This window comes from Teleopsis dalmanni, chromosome X (genome assembly GCF_002237135.1).
Source record: "Teleopsis dalmanni isolate 2A chromosome X, ASM223713v2, whole genome shotgun sequence".
Lineage (NCBI taxonomy): Eukaryota > Metazoa > Arthropoda > Insecta > Diptera > Diopsidae > Teleopsis > Teleopsis dalmanni.
The window spans coordinates 6,559,157-6,580,688 of NC_051848.1; the positions used below are offsets into that span (position 1 = coordinate 6,559,157).

At 29.0% G+C, this 21,532-nt stretch overlaps 1 protein-coding gene across 3 annotated transcripts; it reads right to left on the reverse strand.

Annotated features, from left to right (window-relative positions):
* Positions 1-657: 657 nt before the first annotated feature.
* On the reverse strand, positions 658-13,855 carry LOC119662430 (iroquois-class homeodomain protein irx-1-B). Of its 3 annotated transcripts, XM_038072045.1 has the most exons (4): positions 13,622-13,855; positions 11,214-11,385; positions 1,073-1,864; positions 658-1,000 (listed from the first exon to the last, which is right to left on the reverse strand). In XM_038072045.1, exons 2-4 carry the CDS (start codon positions 11,228-11,230, stop codon positions 790-792), a joined length of 1,020 nt encoding a protein of 339 aa, XP_037927973.1. In that variant the 5' UTR covers positions 11,231-11,385; positions 13,622-13,855; the 3' UTR covers positions 658-789. The 3 variants fall into 3 exon arrangements, 2 of the variants coding, with proteins under 2 accessions (XP_037927973.1, XP_037927972.1); XM_038072044.1 differs by lacking the exons at positions 11,214-11,385; positions 13,622-13,855 and adding an exon at positions 2,155-2,248; XR_005250776.1 differs by lacking the exons at positions 658-1,000; positions 11,214-11,385 and having other exon boundaries at positions 1,778-1,864.
* Between the last annotated feature and the right edge of the window lie 7,677 nt (positions 13,856-21,532).

The window sequence follows — 21,532 nt, forward strand, 5'->3', positions numbered from 1 at the left end:
TAATGAGATAAAACTGCGTTTCTATGAGCAATGAAATTATTTACATTGTACAAGTATCGACATAGTTTGTAAATTTGTCTGCCAATTTAATTGCACAAATTTTGAAATTTGATTTCAACATTAACTTTATATCGGAAGAACCTATATTTAATTGTTTTAAGGAAGGATGTTCACCTTATTTAAATACGCTATGATCACTCTATGTCACCTAATGCGAATTGAGTGCGTTGATGGTTCCCTGACTATCAGGGAATGCAGCTGTCCGTTGCGTTTTTGCCTAGTGCTTCAGAGTATCATACTCCCAGTTCAAATACATTTGCCTAGACTACTTTAGTTTGGAAGCTGTTGAAAAGTGCAAGTAGAACCTGGTTCTTGTTGTGGGAGCCAGCAGAGAACGAATACATGGGTTGGGATGTGGATGGGTATTGCGCTCAAACTTACGCTCCTGCGCTGCTGCAACCGCAATTTCAGGTTGTGAATAAATTACAAACTTGCCTATGAGGTTTGTTATCAATTAAAATATTTTTTTCAAGCTCTCGATATACATCAGATTCTCTAAGCAAATTTTTTAATTTTAGTGTAAGACCGCACCTATAAAGTCGGTAATTCATTGTTTCCTTTAAGTAGAAAAACCAATTACTTGATTTTTATTGCGTATTTTTCTATATTTAAGTTTAAAAAATTTTAAAAAATAATCTTTGTACGTTGTTTACATTGTATTTTCCTCTTAATTGTTGGAATGGTAAAGTTTAACTTGCAATGTTAAGTAATTGGATAAATTAGTCCTAATTAGGAAGTTCTGAGGATCATTAGTGCATCGGCAGCCAATAGTTCATCATCGTCATATTTTTTGCGGTATTCTCTGTACTCTTCGCTGGAAATTGTTACTAAAGGGGAACAATTCTCTGTTACGATGTCTTCCAACTGTAAGTTATCGGAATCGTCTTCATTCTGTTTTGGTTTAGTTTCTATTTGATCAGGTTTACAGCATGCAGCTTGACTAAAAAATTGATATTTATAAGTGATATGTGTATTATATTTATATAAAAACAATTTCAAAAATGTTATTTACCCACGATTTGTCCAGTCGATAAAATAATTATTTCTTGGGGTATACTCTTCCGCACTTTTAAGCCACTTTGATAGTTCAGCATCAGTTGAGGCGGTACCACTTGACGAGCAAGAGCTAGCACTTGCATCGCAAGTTTTTTCATCACTAACATCACGCATATATTTAGCGATTATCTTATGCTTATAATTGTAATTTATTGAAGCATTCCCAACCATTGAGCTTGTTGTAGCGGTATTTACTATTTTATTAGAATCAGAGTCGAATTTAAATTTTTTATATTGTTGTTCTTCGGATAATTTGTTTTCATAAAAATAACTTCTTAATTGAGGTTCTCGATGTCTATTAGTCGATGTATTGTCATTTCGAGTGAAATTGTTATCAGTATCATTTGTTACCCTATCATTAATAAAATCATCTAAACTAGAATCTGACTGGTCGCTAGTAGTAAAGTCAATACTATGACCATCCTCCTCCCAAATGCTGTTCTCGGATGAAATGCTGAATTGCTCTACATTTCCTCGAGCATTTGAATTGTAATTCTTTATGAGTTGGCCCCAAGTTTTTTGTTCATGTTCTGAATTCTTTAATTTACGACGCCAGTTTGCAAACCAATTACAGACTTGAGTATAGGTTAGACCAGTCATCAACGAAAGTTCTTTCTTCTCTTCACGATTTGGATACGGATTATCACGTCGCCGTACCAGCCATTCTTTAAGCATACGCTTTATTTCTGGTGTAAATAAACGCTTTGGTGGCCGCGAAGCTTTGGGTTGGTCTGTAAGCCAGGAACGTCTATATCGATAAGCAAAGAGAAAAAAAATAAATTTTATTGATCCAGAATAGATAAAAAAAACAGATTAAAAAAAATTGTTTAAGTAAACATTATTCAAGCATATAACAATAACGAAGCTTATTTTCTATATTAAAATGCCAATATCAGACCTCAAGACGGTTACTTGAAAAGAATTCTTGCAAGAAAAACATTAGATATATGAGTAAATTAATTAAATTATTTAAAAAAAAAATGTAAATAAATACAAAACATAAAATTAAAACTAAAAGTAAAACTTAAACACACAAACCTACTCAGCCGACGATTGCCTTCTTGCTTACTTGAATCTTCGATGTTTAGAACTTTGTCTTGCATCTAAATTAAAACGTTAATTAATTAAGAAAATTAGAAATTGAAATCAATTGATCAAAGTTAACAATTTAAATTTTCTGGATTTGTTTGAGCTTAAATGCACTTTACCCAAAAAGTTTTGTTATAATATAGATTATTATAATATTTAAAATTTTTTATCTTGAATATAAATTAATTTGATGGGCATATGTACATTTCTATATAAATTTAACTATTTGTTGACTTTATTTACCAAGATTCATGAAACATTTTCATATATGTATATCATCGGAAAGAATAATTAATGTATGGCTGGAAAGAGCAGCTCAGACTGATTGAGATAATGTTATTGCCTGCAAACAAGCTAAAGAATTCATGCCGAATCGCTCAAAAGCCAGAACTAGGAAGCTTCTAATGCTGAACAAAAATGGCATCCGACTTGTCACAGGGTTTCTCACTGGACATTGTGGAGTAAATAAGCATCTAATGAACGTAGGTATTACAAGAGACGACAAAAGAGACATATTCTGTGTCACTGTGATAGTCTTGCCAGACTCAGTCTTTGGTACTTATCAACTGTCTATTCACTTATAACGGAATTAGGCAACATCTTAATTGCTGCTCGTTTATGGAACTAAAGTGGGTGTGTCAAAATAATCCTCAAAGGATGCAGTGACGTGGTGACAAGTACACAACCCGTTTAAAATCTATCTACCTATCTATCAATCATTGGAACAATGGTGCCAAATCAGGTTCACGAAATGAATACCTCTTTATATATACATTTTGTATATTCTCGTGTAATCGTTTATATGGTATGTATAAAGATTTGGGGGTTGTTATTTTCAGAAATGATATATGTACTAAACCAGGATTAAAATTTATATAAATTAGTTGATTTTAAGAATAACTGAAATAATATCAGTTATGGACTATATAAAGTACTTGCCGCGAATGTTACTAGTTTGTAAAACCACCAACAATTAATTTGTTTAATCATACTAAGTAGTTGACAAGTTGACTATTTGACACAAACAAAATGATTCAATAAAACCATGAACAGAAAAAAAATTTGGACTGACAGAAGTTTTATATAGAGCAAAAAATAGAAGGAAGAGATAAAATATATATCTCAGCTATAAGTAGGAATTTCATAGATCCATCCGTATACTACGTGGTTTTTGAAGATCTAATTATTAAGGGATTTAATTTCGTAATAGGCTAATAGGACACCACAATTTCTATTTTAATTAACTTTAAATAAGTCAAAACACTGTGTTTTCGTTACTCAAAAAAATTAAAATATTAATTTCTCTACACATACATATAATTTAATAATATCTTAATAAAAATGTGTGGTGAAAATAATTAAAATTAAAATATATTTAATCGAAATTAAGTGAAAATAATAACAAATATTTGCGTGGGTGGTTCATGTTTTTTCTCCTCTTCTTTATTTTCTTTTTTTAATTTAAGATCAACTGTGCTACTTTTAAAATAAAAATCATGTTTTTTAAATAATTTTTTAAATTTTTTTTTGCGCTCAGTTTCACAGATTGTTTTTTTAAACATTTTAAAAAACATGACAAAAATTTTCATCTCAGTACTTATCATGTTTTTCTTGAATATGAATATTTGGAAAATAATAACAAAGGAACATAAAAAAATAATATATATAGAAGTATTAGTATGTATATAAAAAAACATGAAAATTTTGTTGTTGTGGACATCCACAAATTTCTGAGACAACTAATTTGCGTCTGTGAGAACAGCAATTTAAGATATATGGTTGGGATAGAATTGGGATAGTGGAGATATTGAAACGCTTGGAAAGCGGTGTCATTAACAGGTAGTTGCTAATTCATTTAAATAAATGATGTTAAAGTATTAGGTGTCCATTAAAATAGGTGACTTAAGTTCTTTCAGTTCTCTCTACCTTAATGCTAGACTAAGTATATAATACCGACGATGTGAGAAAATGTTAATGTTGTGGATGTCACTATACACTACTAGGCTATATAAGTTTATATTTTTATAGGTGTATATAAATAAAAATTATATCTCACAGAAAAACAAAGCAATTTAATCTTCCAAAATTTACAAAGATAATTTATCTATTTATCTGTTGTTAGCAATTTAAATAATTAAGTAATAAACAATTTGCTTGTTATTTACCAATTCATATTGACAAATTTTTAAAACTTTAGATAGCACTATAATAAGGTGAAAGACAGTTAAATAAACAGCAACTACTTTTACTTGTTAAGAAAGACTCCTATCAGGGTGAATAAGATTCATAATTCTTCTGAATAAGATTGATATTTAGAATAAGTCAATAGCACGAAATAGAATTGAAAGGGAAACTATCCGAAAAGTTAGTAGTAAGAAGCTAAGCTTGCGATTTCGATACCAGATTGAACAAGCGTACTAGTAGTAAGGTGCTGAAATGTTCTTAGAAAGATACTTCTTTTATAGTTTACGGTGAAGACGAGAGACATTAAATTATATAAATTTGACGGGATGAATTTAGTCGTTTAGTCATTCTATACTAGAGTTCTTGCGAGGAATGTGGTACTAAAAATCCCTAATTGAGGTATATGGAAATTAACTAATGGCCTGCCACTGCAACCAACCAACCCACCAAGGTGCTAAATTTATGATCTTGATGCTGGATGGCACAATCAAGCCAACAGTAACGTACTAAGCTGGTGATTCCGATAACGGATGGAATAAACAAACCTGCTTAGTTAGTGAGTCTGATGTTAGATGAAACAAGTAAAGCAATAGTTAGTTACTAAATTCGTGACTTTCACGTTGGATAGAATAAGCTAGCTAGTAATTAGCCGTTTAGCTGGTGACTCCCATTTTGGATATTATAAGCATGTTAGTAGTTAGTTGCTAAGCTGCTGACTCCAACTACGGTTCGAACAAACAAACCAGTAGTTAGCTGCTAAGATAGTGATTTTGCCAACGGATCAGACAAGAAAACTACTAGTTAACCGCTTAGCTGGTTACTCTGACTTCAGATGAAACAAAGAAGCCAGTAGTTAGTTACTCAACACGTGACTCTTACATCGGATGGAGCAAGCAAACCAGTTGTTAGCTGCTAAGCTAGTGACATCGTTATTGGATCGAACAAGCATACTAATAGTAATCTGCTAAGAGTATTCATAAATCATGTGTTAATCTTCATTAACTGCTGTTATGGATTATATTGACGCAGTTGTTCAAGTGTTTGTTTTTTTCAAACCTATTAAGACTACAATAATAGACTAAAAAAACTGTTTTTTTTGTTTGTATTCCATTGTCATTAGGCAGAACTTTTAAAATTTCTGGTGTACCGAGTTTTCAATATCACATTGAATTATGTATTTTCTTATCCGTAAATTTCTCTCAAGTAGTTTATTGCGGATTGTAATCAGCATACATATCGTGTGAATGCCGATTTAAACTAAATAATGGAATTGGAATTAACTTTTATCATATAAATAGGCTATGTTTGTACTGTTGCCGTTGTGTTGTAGTCCACTTTAACTTGAAAAATATTCGTATATTTGGATGAAAAGAATTGCATTAAAGAGAATGATGAAATATGGTAGGAGTAAGGAAATAAATAGATAAATATGTTAAACGTAATCACTATATCAAATATCACTTTATATCTAACTGAATATTGGGTAACATTAATTCTAATTCGAGTCAATTTTCTCTATTGCTATATTATCAAAAGGTCGCTTCAGTCCTCGAGATTAAATCTTGTAGTAGATTTAATTAATAATGAAATTGCCTTGAAAAATAACCCATTCAATTTATACTATAAGACATAACAGTCCTTCCGTACAATAGCACATAAGTGAATATATAACATATTCACTTAAGTGAAAGTCATGTTATCGAAGGCCAATTCTATTCTGTACTATTCTCACACTAATTGCACTATTCCAAATTCTATGGAGCGCAGATGGATTAAACTATAATTTTATTTTATATGAAAATGTTATGGTATTTTATTATTTATTTTAATTTTGGCAACCCATGTTTTGTACGACTCCTAATGTTTCATTAATTTATTTTTATTCTTTTTTTATATATATAAGATTTACTTATTTTCACTATAAATAAAAAAATTTCGTGGAGCGTGCTTTCTCTCTATTTTATTTTGAAAGTGGTTGTGGTTGTTTTTGAAATCTATCAGTGCACGTTGCATTCAAAAAACAAATTTAGAATTCATGTTTTTTATACTGAGAGACTATATAAATTATATAATATATTTATGTTTACATGTTTTTTTTTAAAATAGTTAATATTATTTTTTAAATTAATTATAATTAAAAAATTTGATCTGTTTCACGCTTAGATGTCGCCCGTTTTATGAATTACATATAAGCCATAATTTTATACAAATTTCATTTGATTTTAACGCACCTTTGTAAACATATTTAATGTTGTTTTTAACAAATATTTTTTTTCTTTTTTTTTTTTTTGTATTTAGAATAAATATAATTATGAATTTTACTATCACAACATTGGTGTTATCTTTTTGGTATACAACAGCGGACTATATGCCACCAAAAATCTTTAAATGACATTTGTTTCGGAAACACAATTCCTCGTTGAATCCATTTTGTCAAACTAACAAGTCTCTTTGAAGTGTGTGAGAACTATTCCTTCTGTTTGTTTTTAAACAAATATTTACTCAATAAAAACTATGCGCCTATAATATCGAAATAATATAGTTCCTCATAAACGCTATGTTCAGTAGTTGTGATAATTCTTAGTGGCATTTTTACTCCGAGAGTAATGGTAGAAAGAAAATTTGTCTACGATAGAAATATTCTCAATGAATATTAGCACTATATACACAACCGATAATGTTGCGCTACATATTTTTACAGTGTATAGTGTATTTTCAGAATTCAATTAAATTCAAAATTAATTTGCTCTAATTAAATATATATCCCAGATCAGGGATGAATTTAGTCGTTTAGTCGTTCTATACTAGAGTTCTTGCGAGGAATGTGGTAGTAAAAAATCCCTAATTGAAGTATATGGAAATTATCTAATGGCCTGCCATTGCAACCAACCAACCAACCAAAGTGCTAAACTGGTGATCTTGATGCTGGATGGCACAACCAAGCCAGCAGTAACGTACTAAGCTGGTGATTCCGCGGCTAATGTAGTGCGGCCTGTGACATGATTTTAATTTTCTTTTGGTGTACTGGTAAAACCACATTAGTTTATTTTTATATTAATAAAACTATATTTAATATTATAATCGTATTTTTATTTTTGTCGAAAACAACTATTAACGTATGTACACGTATTTGTTTCTGCGGCCCTTCAATCTGTACAGTGAGTTGTATTGGACCGCGATCGCATCTAGTCTGGACAGCCCTGTCTTAGATTAATAAAATAAAATAAATGACATATTAATTGAAATCAATTATATTTTAAACAAAATAATACTAACAATATGAACTTGTACTTGAGATTTTCAAATAGCTCGAGCATATTCAAATTCGAATATTTAGGTTAAATACTCTTAATATTCGAATATGTCTGAGCTGCTCGACTATATTCGAGCTAATCGGACAGTATGTCTGTATAAACTTTAGATTTTTTTTTTATGAAAATACATTTGTGAATTTTCGAGCGGTTCGTTGTGTTCGAATGCAAATATATTCGAACATCAAAGCGCTAGAAGCTGTGATCAGCACGAATAAAATTTTAAGTTTTAGTTTGAACCTATAGACAGATAAATCACATGCATTTTAGAAATGTGGAACGATAGTCCGGGAAACAAATAAAGTACTATTTTGCTGATAGCGTCGATTAGTGTGAAAAACTCATATATGAAATAACTCCTTGTACATAATATTTAAGCTCTAATAGAAATTAATATTTGATTCAAGAAAGGAAAAATACAGTATATTAATTTTCAAATTAAAACAAGTTACATAGCATCAAAATAACGTCTATGTGAAAAAAAAATCTTCATTCAAAAAACTTACAACTTTTAAAAATTTTGAAGTCATTCGGTTCAGTGGTTCGATACGCTGTATTATAGGCTAGGTTCCACACTCAGTTTATTGTAGTTTCGGTCAGAATTTGGAAAACTTCATACTTTCAGTACTTTTTTGATATGCTATATTTGATTCCATATAGGAATTATTTTATATCTTTTATTAATGATTGAAATATTTTGTGTGAAGGAAAATGAAAAATACTCACACAAAGCTAATGAAGAAGGCCGACGAGATTTTCTTCACACAACCCGATTTTTTCTACGAGATCTCTACTCAAGCCAAATGTCACAATAAAAATGTTAATAAATTTCTAAATAAATAGATCTGAAGTATGATTAATAACTGATTTCTTAGCTTAACATGGGTCTTTAAGCTATCGTCTTTCAAAGCTAGGAATAAACAATACCGACAAATATTAATAATTTTGTAAATTATGATGTTTAGATAAAAGTTTTTATGTTATATGAAAATACCAATTGACGTTGTAAGAATGTATCAATAACCTTAAGTAGGTTTTGGTCTTCAGAAAAATTCTTAAATTGCTAGATTACAAACTATTTTCTGTAAAAAATAAATTAAAAAAATAAATTATATTAAGATTAATATAGCTATGCTAATAGCTAATAGTGTAATATATAAGTCTTACTTTCTCATTTTTAGGAACTATTAAATTTCTTAAAAACATCGTTTTAGTTTTTAATTTTTATATGAATACAAGAATTCATCCAAATATGTTCGAAAAATTTGGAGCGAGAGAAATGTCGAACTAGAAATGTAGAGATAGCACTTAATTGGATATAGTAGATACTAATCAAGTAAGTATTTTATCTATGAGCATTTCTCTCTCATGGTCATATCGTGATAAAATTGATTTTTATTGTGTCACACACATCACAGTTCAAACCAATGTTTTTCAATTTTCTTGCATATGATGCAGAGTAAATAGATTACCTTAACCTAAAGTAAAAATAGATGAGGAACTAGAAGATAAAATTTTGAAAATCGTGAGAGTATGCAAAATGTTTTAGATATGTTCGAAACGAACATTTTCTTTTAATTTCAATAGAACTTTATTCATATAAAGGTCTAAATAATCGAAAAAAATATATATTGCTAAGTATTTTGTGAGAAAATGTTAATTTCTTCTTAAATTTCATGTTTTGAGAAAGTTTTAGTTAATCAAATAATGGTTTACTTGATTTGTGATTAGTGCAGTGAAATATATATCATAAGCTAATATCATTTGAAGTGTTTTTTATTAGAACGTATGCTTTCTGATACAAATATATTTAAAACTAATTTTCTATGGATATTGAATATTAAATTATTAAAAAAACGTAACAAGAATATAAACTTTAATAAATTAATTGAAATTATGTAAAGCGAATAATTGTGGGCACAAATTAATAAAAAATATAGTGTTTACCTGTGTAATTACACATAAAAAAAATTAATTATTGAACAAGTCCACATCTTCAGAAGTGCTGAAGATGCTCAGAAGCCCTCAATATTATTAACTAAAATAATTAAATCGCACATGTTTTCATCTCGCACTAATAGTTCCATATCGATGATGATGATGAGCTCACAAAATATTAATTTCTATTAATTAAAATTACAATAGTTACCAACTTATGTTGTTATTATGCATACCATCATCATCACATTTCGGATGATAATTAAAACGACTTTTTTTCAGTACTTGAATGACATGTAGTACCAGATTCTCGCCAAAATAAGATATCTAATAATAAGGCATGATTATGTATAGTACAATAGATGTGATACACGCCTACTACTCCCATCAAGGCATATCAAATGTGCAGCTGACATTTATAAAACTTCCTTTCAAAATCGAATTTTACTTTACAATACCCGCACCATCGTCATGCGTGATTCTTATGGATGAAAATATAAAGGTCTTAATTTGTGCCTTACGAAGAGTACAATTGTAACAGAATTTAAGGACAATTGTAACAAAATTTGAGGATGCACTAGACAACATTATTCTTATATTATATTTGTTTTCATTTTAATACATAGTTATAGTTTATATATGGAATAAGTGGGTTATGCTTAAACAGAACATGGCAACCACCAGATCTCGTTTTGAATATCATTTTAAGTTGTAGATTTACACAGAAACAAGTGGTTATGCTTATGCAGAGTATGACAAACATCAGAACTCACTGTTTGTTGTAAAAACAGAAGACTAAAGCTTTAAAAGGGCAGTATTAGTACCCTTACCAGTACATACATTTACACTTATAGTTAAAAATTTCTTTAAAAAATCTCTGCATAACATTTTCAACGTTAAATGTTTTAATTTTATACTCGCATAGTAACTATTATAAATGTATAATCGAGGACAGTGCTGAGTATACTTTCTTTAACTGTGAAAGATGGCATGGAGAAAGAACACTACTTGCAGAATATGTAGGTCACTTCACAGTCGAGAATATCGTAGAAAAAATGACATAACGAGCAAAAAATTGGAACAAAATGACAAAACTCATCGGAAATGTACAAAGGGAAAAGAAGAAAAATCTAGACACAAACTAATCTAAAACGAAGAACAATTTGATGACTTTCTAACTCGGATTAGAATTGGGAGCCTGGATACAGGTTTTACGAGAAGAATATGGCATATGTGGCTAACTTATAAGGAATTCTACCTAAAGTAATGCGAGAGCAGTCCCGGGTCCCGAGAGAAATCCCGCAGAAGAAGAGGGGATGTTTTAGTTTATATACTACAAATTAGAAGTTGGACACACCATTCCGGTGACGATTGGTTTGACGGTGCATAAAGCATATCACCTCCTCACTACAAAAAAAAAAAATTATAAATGTATAACAAATATAAGATTATTTTTTTATTATTTAGTTATAGAATTTTGCACTGAGACTAAGAGATCTATTGTACTTCATCAAGGATTCAGAGTATTTTTTTTTAATTTTAATTTTATCAATAAATTATAGTTTTAGCACTTACTTTGCTGGGTTTTTCATTCTTATCCAGTTTAGGACGCAACTGGGTTTTTCTTTTTACGCTTCTGGGCCGAAGCGTGTTTTTTTTCTTTATCCAGTTTAGGACGCCCAACTGAGTTATTCTTGGGTTTACGCTTCGGGGCCAGAGCTTTTCCGGTACGTATTTTACTTGAGGTCTTCATTAATGAAAAAATAAAATTTTTGTTTTTCTTAATATGAATTGAACAATACGATATTGTTTGTAAAAGGAAAAACTATGAAAATATTTTTAATTAACATCACAAAAAATATTTTTAAGCTTTAATATTTTTAAAAGTACTCTCATATATGTAGTTTGGAATCAATTTTAAAACTTTTGCTTAAATATTGATATTGTTTAATTCAGTGCTGGATGATCCTGATGGCTGGACATCAAATGTAGTAATTTGCGTACTCTAGTCCATGATTCAATTATAAGAGAAACAGTGATATTAGTTTTTTTTTTAATTATTAATCTACTAATTAAAAATTTACAGAAAGGTATAATATAAAATACATGACATATCATATCATGATATCAACCGAATATTGAGAAGTAATTGATATGAGTGTACATAATTGAGTTGGAGATTGAGTGTACATAATATTCGAAAACAGCCAAATATTGTATTATTAGTGGATCGTTAGTTAAATGTATTATGTTATGATTGTAATTTCTATACGTATTAAATAGAAAATGTTTATGTTAGCTCTTCAACTATTATGCTAATGTTATACTTTAGATATAAATATCTTGTGATAAAAATGATTTTGTATTCCTGTATTCTTATATGCATGTCTTAGTATTTATTCTATTTTTCTCCTCTGAGTTATGGCTGTTGCACCAGGGCAACCGAGAATCTTGAAAACTCCACTACAATAACTGTCACGTAGCGAAGGGAGGAGCCGAAGCCACCACTAAATTAAACCAATGTACAAATAACCAATGTATTATGATTTATCGTTGTTATTAACGATACATCTATTATCAATAATTGATGTGATCACCTACCAGTGGTCACTGGAAGCTACAAGAACATTAGATCCATCATCGCATAAATAACACCAGCACTCCATAAATTTCACGCATTTAATTACCGATAAGTGAGGCATAACGTGAGGCCCACAAACAGAATTAAGTAAAGAACATCCATAAAAACAGAACCGCTTTTATATATGTGCTGAACAAAAAAAATTTTTGTTCCGGTGGATATATAACTAACTGGAGTTCTATATGGTTTTAAGTAAAAAAAAGCATCTCTTTTCTTACTTATTTTAAAACTATGTGGCTCTTGTCATTGTAACTCACAGGAATTTGCTTGTGTAGTCCCTTTGGGTTTGGTGAACCACATTTGGTTGTTGAACTTTCGGAGTGTCTCCGAAACGTAGACCCGGTCGGTCTTGGAAAAATATTATCTCTCTCTGTTTTTTTTTTGTCTCTTTTATAATAACATTGAGGTATATTATTGATTACTAAGGTATATTATTTGATTATAACTGTTCGGTTTCATTCGAATGGAAGCAGAAGCAATCCCATATACACTTTTAAGTCCACCTTTAAGAAATGTACGTATAATGAAATTAGATTATTACTTCGCATGTTCGAGCAACTAACATCATAGCAGACAAACATCACATTCTGTTTATACTGATAATAAAAATATTATTTTAAAAATATTAATAAATGAAAACAATAATTTTTTGAGTAAAGATTTTTTAATTTAAACAAAATTATTCATTTCTTCGGTGGCAGCCACAGGTGAAGGGAGGGAGCTTAAAGAAACTTTCAATTTTTATGTCAAAATTTGCAACAACTATACTTGACAATTCACAACACTTTACCAACAACAAATGTCTTGCAAAAAAAAATCACTTATCGAATACACACACCATATGACCGAAATGAAAAAAAAACATTGAACAAAGTAAAGAAATTGTGTTTCAGGAATTATTTTTTGTTTCGGTTATGACTTAAGGAAATTTTGTCTAAAAAATAAATTAGTTCCTCTACTGTACGGTTTTTGAATAAATGTATAATAACAGTACGTTCACAAAATCTGAAAAAGTTGATCAACATTGTGAATTTAGAAAAAGAAACTGATTTTTTGCACTGGGAACTCAGCAAAAACAGCAGCACTTCTACACAAATTATCTTGCATTGCCACTGTGTTGGGACAAAGAAACTTATAGCGTAGACACAACGTCAACGTCAACGTCAACGTCAACTTCATTTTTTATTGTTTTTACAAACTCGCATTTATTATTTTCTTAAGTTTGGTTTTTTTTGCATTTGTTTGTATTTTTTTGTTTATTTGCACTTTTTACTTATTTTTAAATTAATCTATTTTTTTGCGCGATAAGATTATTTATTATATTATAAAATACGAAACTTACCTAGTGCAATATTACTTGCTTTAAATCCACCAGGTTATCAGCGAAATTTGTTAGCCGAAACACTTCTCATTTCACAAAAATCACAAAAATCACAAAAAATTAATATTAATTTATGTCCGACAGAAATTGCTTCAAAGTACTGCTGTATTTATGATCTGCGTGTGCGTGTGTGTGTTTGTTTTGTCATTTCTTTAAATTTTATTATTTATCTTAAGTGATTTGTTAGCGTCTTTTTTATTAAGAAAAAATTTGGTTATGCTTGTTTTTTTTAGTTTTGAATTTAAAAATATTAAATTTTAAGTAATATATTTGATATTATTGTTTATTTCACAGCAATTAAGTTGATTTAAATTTCACTGCCAACACCAAGTATGTGAATGCTATTGTTTATATTGGCGCGAAAAAATGTTACACCGTCAAAAATATTGTCTCAAGAATAATTGTTCTATAATTGTCTTAAAAAACGGTCTTAATTAAAATTTATTTTGTTTAATTATTTGCAAGTTAACATTAAAATTAATTTTAAAGTTAATTAAGAATAAGAAACTGAACTGCTAGGTTCTTCGTTCTGTCAATTAAAATAATTATAATACGATATTGAAAATAATAATAATAATAATAATAATAATAATAATAATAATAATAATAATAATAATAATAATAATAATAATAATAATAATAATAATAATAATAATAATAATAATAATAATAATATTAATAATAATAATAATGATAATAATATTAATAATAATAATAATATTAATAATAATAATGATTTAATGACAAGTAATTAGAATTGGTAGGTCATGACAGTTAAAGTGCATTTCATGTAAATGATTTTTAGACTCATTTAATAACTTTTAAATGCTAAATATTTAATACACAATTCGCGTTTTTTTTAAATAATCTTTTGTTTAACTTTTATGTCTATAATAATCATTATACATATTTTGCAATCAGTGGCGGAGCTAGACCAACTCTGCACGACGGCGATATCCGATATCCGAAGTAAATAAGTTACATTCACTAATACGACAAACCCTGATTGAAAGTTTCATTGCTAATCAAATTAAAATAAACTCAAATTAAACTAAATAAATTTTCCTACGTTTAGCCTCACTCAATTTTTTTTTAAATTATATCATAATTTGCTGCTCACCTTAACTGCGGGCCGTGCTTTGGACAGCCCTGATTTAAATAATAAAAAGAAACAACTACAAGTGACAAAACGATAATTCCAATTAAATAATTTAAATTGATAGATTTCTTTCACATTTATTATTAAAAGAGAGGTCACTGCACTAAAATTAGGGAATTTGGTTTTAATAACTGGACAATATGGTACTGCTTGGATATTACATTAATTCTTTGGTTATCTTGTTCTTGTGAATTATTACCTTGAGTTTATACTTAGGGGGAGCGTAGGTGCCACATCGTTCAATATCTAACTTGTATATTTTCTTGTGAAGCATTTCTTTGGTTATACTCTTAAAGGGGAACTAGGCTGAAATATCGATCCATGTGATCCTTGGATATCTCCTTCTTGTGAAATATTACTATGATTACACTCTTAAGCTGGAACGAGGCTGGTATACCACCCCATATTCTACTTGCCCATGTGAAAATGCTCGGTTAGATTAGATTGGAGTTGCTACCTTGTACCCCAAACTTAAACTAAAGTAATAACCTGTTGTAATAACACGGATTAGGGTTGTATGCAGACCAGAAGGACTCTTAAGCCCTTGTGTTAATAATTGGATTGACGTTTTTAAAAGTTCAAGTTAAAACAATTATTTACTAAAAATACATTTAAAGTTACTATATATCATATGATACAGTTTTTTACTACATATATGTTATTTTTTTTTAATAAATCTTAACATATATTATTTTTTCTATATGCATATATATGTAGGTTAGTGCGTTCTTCTGCTGGTTAGTGTTATTGCAGAAAGTGTTTTAGGGTTAATGCGTAATCGTCAATAATATATTTGCATTAACATATTAGATTAGTGTTAGTTAGTCAATTGTTTAAGGATTATCGCGTAACAAATATAATAAAATCGGGTTTCTAATTAAATAATTAGTATTGCTTAATCTGACTATAACTACCGACGGTATTCCAATTTTAATATATGTATATAAGTCTATGGATGAGAAAAACGATATTCAAAAATGTTTAAAACCTTTTTTTAGCTAATATCCGTCTAAGGCTCAAAATATATTTTTGTATATATTATTATTAACTTAATTTTGTGAATTAAATTAAGTTAATATGACTTTAAAATCACTTTCGTGCAATTTCTTTACAAGTTAAACTTTAAAGCATTAAAAAAGCTTTCCACTTCTTTCTGTACAAAACAAATATTTTTTCTGCTTCTTCCGCTTGTTATACATAGCGAAAGCCAGTGCAAAGTGAACTTTCTTGGGCTACCTTACCTACCACACTTCATTTAACCTACTTTTTTAATTTTTGGCAGTTCAATGCCCTCAATCTGCAATACACTTATTAAAAGTGTATTTCTTGTGTGTAGTTCAATGACACAGTCAATGTGCTTGCCGATGATAAACACCATACCACACATAATAAAAATATACAAATAAACAGCTGAATGCTGAATGGCAAATGTTTTTAATTTATTTGTGCACGACGTCGGCGTCAGTGTCAGCGACGATAACGACAACAACACAGACTTGTTGTCTCATACAAAATTGTGCAAGATAAAAGTGAAACACTTGCCTTCGTATTTTACCAGGCCAACAGAAATTTTAAAACGTAAATAGCATGTGTTCATATGGTGCGGTAATTTAAAAATAGAAATTTGTATTTGGAACACAATACTTCCTACTGAATGCTCTGTAGATACAATATCGTGTGCGAAGAAAGAGCATGAATATATATGCTTTTGTTAAGGAATATAGATATTGTTGCTCTTTACGCACACGTTTAACAAATTGCATCTGGAGTACATTTGTGTTGTACACATATTGACTGTTTACTTTGTTTGCCATTGAGTGGGATAGTGTAGTGTGTGGTGTGAATTCTATGATGATAAATGCCTTGAATTCAAGGTTGAATGTGTGTATGCCTGCATGTACGCTTATACGTAAACATAAAAATGAAGACCGTTTTTAACTGGTTTCAAATTTTATACCAGTCATAAGGAATTAAATTTGTCAGTTTTTTTTTTTAAATTTTAATTTTTTTTTGTATTGTCACAGTATTAAATTTGGTTGGTCTTGAAAAATACGTATGTACATATTCGCGGCATGACTTTAAAATTCAAGTAAAATCAGTGGCGTAACTACATTTTTTAGGCCTGTAAGCAAATTCTAACTAAGGGGCCCCTACCAACATACTAAGGGGCCCCTCGTTTTTATACTCTTTACACGAAAAAATGTAAAAAGGGTATATAAGGTTTGTCAAGATTTTCGTAACGCATTAAAGGAAACTTCGGAAATACCATTAAGTATATATCAGTATACTTTTACAGTTCAAACTACTCTCTCAGCTTTTGAACTCTTCGAATAAAACTTTATACACATACTTTTCGGGAGCGCACCCTGTTCACCATTTGATTTGATTGAAATTGGACGTCTATTTCTTGTAGCTGTGATATAAACTTAACAATCGGATATAAGGTTTCTCCGTTTTTAATAAAGGTATTCAAATGGAATATGGTGTATACAGTACTGATATTTGCAAAAGACAACGTACAAAATTATTTTCAAATGGGTTTAAATTTAGATATAGCTTCCATATAAACTCTCGATCAAGACACATATTTTTCTTAGAAAAACTTTTTTATTTCATAAATAGGTTTAATATTTTATTTGAAGTACATACATATTATGTACTTTAAATTTAAAATTTACGTATCTTTTATAAAATGCAATATGAAGTTATTCCAACAAAAAACGTTTCGTCCCACTTTTGAGAATTTATTAAAAAGAAATACAATGAATACAAAAATTTATAGTGGGGCCCCCTAAATTCGGGGGCCCGAAAGCGTTGCTTCCAGTTGCTTCCCTGTAGTTACGCCACTGAGTAAAATACTGTATAAATAAAACAAACCAAGAAAGAAGCAAAATGTTAACAAAAAAAAACTTTCGTCAATTTTTTGTTTTACGCTGGCTGCGGTGCTGCGTTGTCTGTTAATAAATAAATACATTTTTTGCTTTATGTCAAACATAGCGCATAGCAGCACCGTCTTTCGTAGCAGCCAGCAATCAAATCAAATCAAATCGAAAATATGTTATACCACTTTCTTAAGTATGATAGCAACGGTCGCTGTCGTCGTCATCGTCGCAGGCTGCAACTACACACGAACGATTTTTATTTAGACAACATTTCTTTCTTACGTTATAACAAACAATGTTCGGAGTGAAATCGCATAAAGTTTGGCTGCACACCGTTACCGATATTTTGAATAGGCGCCAAGCGTTTTCAGAAAGCAATACCAACGACAACGACAACGACAACGTTCGGCATAAAGTGAGCATCGACGTTTGCGGTTTTCACTTCAAACTGTACAACACTTTTTTGGAACGTGTTTGATTGTCTGTGCGTTACTTTTGTGTTGCATTTGTTGTTGTTTCGCTGTTAAATTTTCTGCCATACACATTTTCCCATTTTATTAAACGTACCAATCTTGTACGTCGACGCAAGATTGGTTGATTGCATTGAATGGAAAATAGCAATGCCAGCGTCAGACGAGTTGTTGCTTTAGTTTATTGGTTGTGCTGGTTGGTGCCAGTATAGCGCAACCAAAAATGAATTTCGAAAATTTTGTGTTGGTCGAATCCTACAATTTTTGTATTAGGCACGCAGAAATTTTCGCTAGTGCTCGCATTGTTACAGTTGGATGAATGTTCTTATTGGCTGTTGTCAGAGTGCTGTAGTAGTTTTCTGTTACCGCTCATTGTTGGTTATTGTTTTGCATTCCCTGTTTGTTGGGATTTTGATTTTGATTTTTGTGTCTTTGCATACATACATACATACATACATACATATGTATGCTTACCTTCGTTTGAATGTTGCTGGTTTGAGTGGTATATAATTAATCAACAATCGTGTATCATCCCAACTGTTGCAATCAAGTTAAATTGATTGAGGTATTGGAAATGTTGTATTAAGCGCACAACACAACACAACACAACACGCTTATAAATATTCTCTTATAAATAGTTAAAAGCAACAACGATTTGAACAAGCATACCAGCAACAGCAACAGCAATACCAACAACAACAACAATAATAACAACATTAATAGTAACGACAATAGCAAAAGCAACAACAACAGCAACAACAACAACAGCTGCTGCTGCTGTTGGATAAAAATATTAGTAGCATACTCAACTAGCAAGTAATTGTGGAAGAGGAGGAGCGGCTGGTAAAGTTCGGCTGTCAGTTGGCGGTAAATGTTGTTGACCAACCAAAATTATTTCAAAAGGGGATAAAAATTTTGAATGATTTTATTGGAAAATCAAGCTCAGTCAATAAGTGTTCGACAAGAATTTAATTCAAACATTAATTTTGCATGTCATTTTTCATTTTTCAAATCTTCCGTAAACAATTCTAACTGTAATAGCCTACAAAACAAAAAAAAAAACAATTATTTTAAAAAATATATTTTTTGAAACTTAAAAAAATTCTATTATCTACAAAACAAAAAAAAAAAAACTCAACAACAACTATTATGGAGAATGAATGGTGACAATAATTGCCTAAGTCGCATTCAATATTGCAAAGTAAAAGATAAACTAATCCACCCTAGGCATTTCACGACATAATATGTCAAAGGAGAGTACAGAGAAAGAATTTGTGTGAATAAAAAACGATTTTCACAGGGACGGTTTAAGGCAAGTGAAATCTCGAACACTGCGGGATGACAGATATGTTTTTTAACACAAAAGATTGCCAATAAAAAAATTATTTTTGCTTTGAAATAATATTGTAATAGGAAGTAGAAAATATAAAAAAAATTTTTTTTTCATATATATCTTTTTAAATTCTAGAGTAAATTAATCCGGCAACAAAAACGTAGAATTGGTTTTATAAGAAAATTATATAAGATTTTTGTATGTATTTATTGTATATTTGTAAGTATACATATATATACATATACATATATTTTCGATGTGCAATAAATAAAATAAAATTAAAATAAAATAAATCAAATTAAATTCAAATAAATTAAATTAAATTTAATTTAAACTAAATTAAAATAAATTATATAACATTAAATAAAATTAAATTAAAATGTATTCAAATAAATTAAATTAAATTATATTCAAATAAAATGAATTAAATTAAATTAAAATAAATTAAAATAAATTAAATTAAATTAATCCAAATTAAATTAAATCAAATTAAATAACATAATTTATTGTTTTAATAATTTATTGTATTAATGAGCAAAAATTTTTAACAATAATTTTGTTTTTTTACGGGCTAATTGATCAATAGTTAAATAATAAATAGCTAAATAATAATAAAAAAACAAAAAAAATTATTAATTAATTAACATAATATGAAATAAAACTAAATTAAATTAAATTAAATTTAAATAAATTAAATTAGTTTCAATTAAATTAATTAATAATTTAATATCATATTATTAAAAAATAAAATAAAACAAAATGAAATTCAAATAAACTAAATCAAATTAAATTAACTTAATTCAATTTAATTTAAATATATTGAATAAAATTAAATTAATTTAAAATAAATAAAATAAAATAAAATAAATGAAATTAAATTAACTTAAATTAAATTAAGATAAAATAAATTAAATAAAATAAATAAAATTAAATTAAATTTAAATAAATACAAATAAATCAAATTAAATTAAATCAAACTAATATAAATTATATTAAATTAAATAAACTTAACTAAAAAAAAAATTAAATTAAACTAAAATAAAATAAATTAAATCAAGTGAGAAATACTAGAGAGACCGGAAGTACACGTATATTGATTCGCTAGTAAACGTTCTTGTTGTTGTTGTAGCCCGCAAGAATCTGAAAAGAAGCTAAAATAAAAGACGAATATATGGATTACAATGTGGATAGATAATACTAGTGTTAGAGAGTAGGGATTATTTCGGAACAAGAATGGGTTGGGGAATGGGAGAGATATAAACTGAAGTCAACTTTGTTGATTTGCAATTTTGGTCTAAAAGAATGTACTGCGTCTGTCGCAGAGGCTGTTCGTCTATATTTATATTCGACCTCACTGATGTTAGCTACATTGCAATAGATGTGGATATATCCATGATATATGAAAATGAATAACCTACATCTGTTAGGTTAGATATATAAGTTATCTGTTAGATATATAAATTATGTAGTGTCCGATATTATTTTAAGAAAAGTAGATTATATTTATATTAAAGAAATATGCTGCTAATAAAAACATAAATTTCATCAAAGAAAGCTTAAGTCGTGTTGTATCTGGAATTATAAGTAGAGCTTGTAATAACATGTACTAATAAAAGATGGAAAGGTGGAACTGTAGTTTCTATACCTCACTATTAGACCGTAGTATTTTTCGTAAAGTTAATAATAAATTAAATTTGGATGTGGCCTATAAACAGTGCAACATCTAATGTAACATAAATGTAACAGACCCTTGCACTAGATCTAATTAATTCATTTATATAAGTCTATTTTCAACTTTGTAGATAAAAATGTTATATATTTTGCAGAATATTTTATTCACAGTATTTAAATATGTTTGATTCTTTCTATTGGTTGTTAGATCCCAACATCCCAGCTATATATGTATATATATAGCTATATATAATAATTTAATTAATGATATATTACAATCGGTTAGTCGATCTAAGGTAATCCGAGTTTGTCGAGAAATTGCATGTAGTACAAATAATATTAACTCAGGGAATGCAA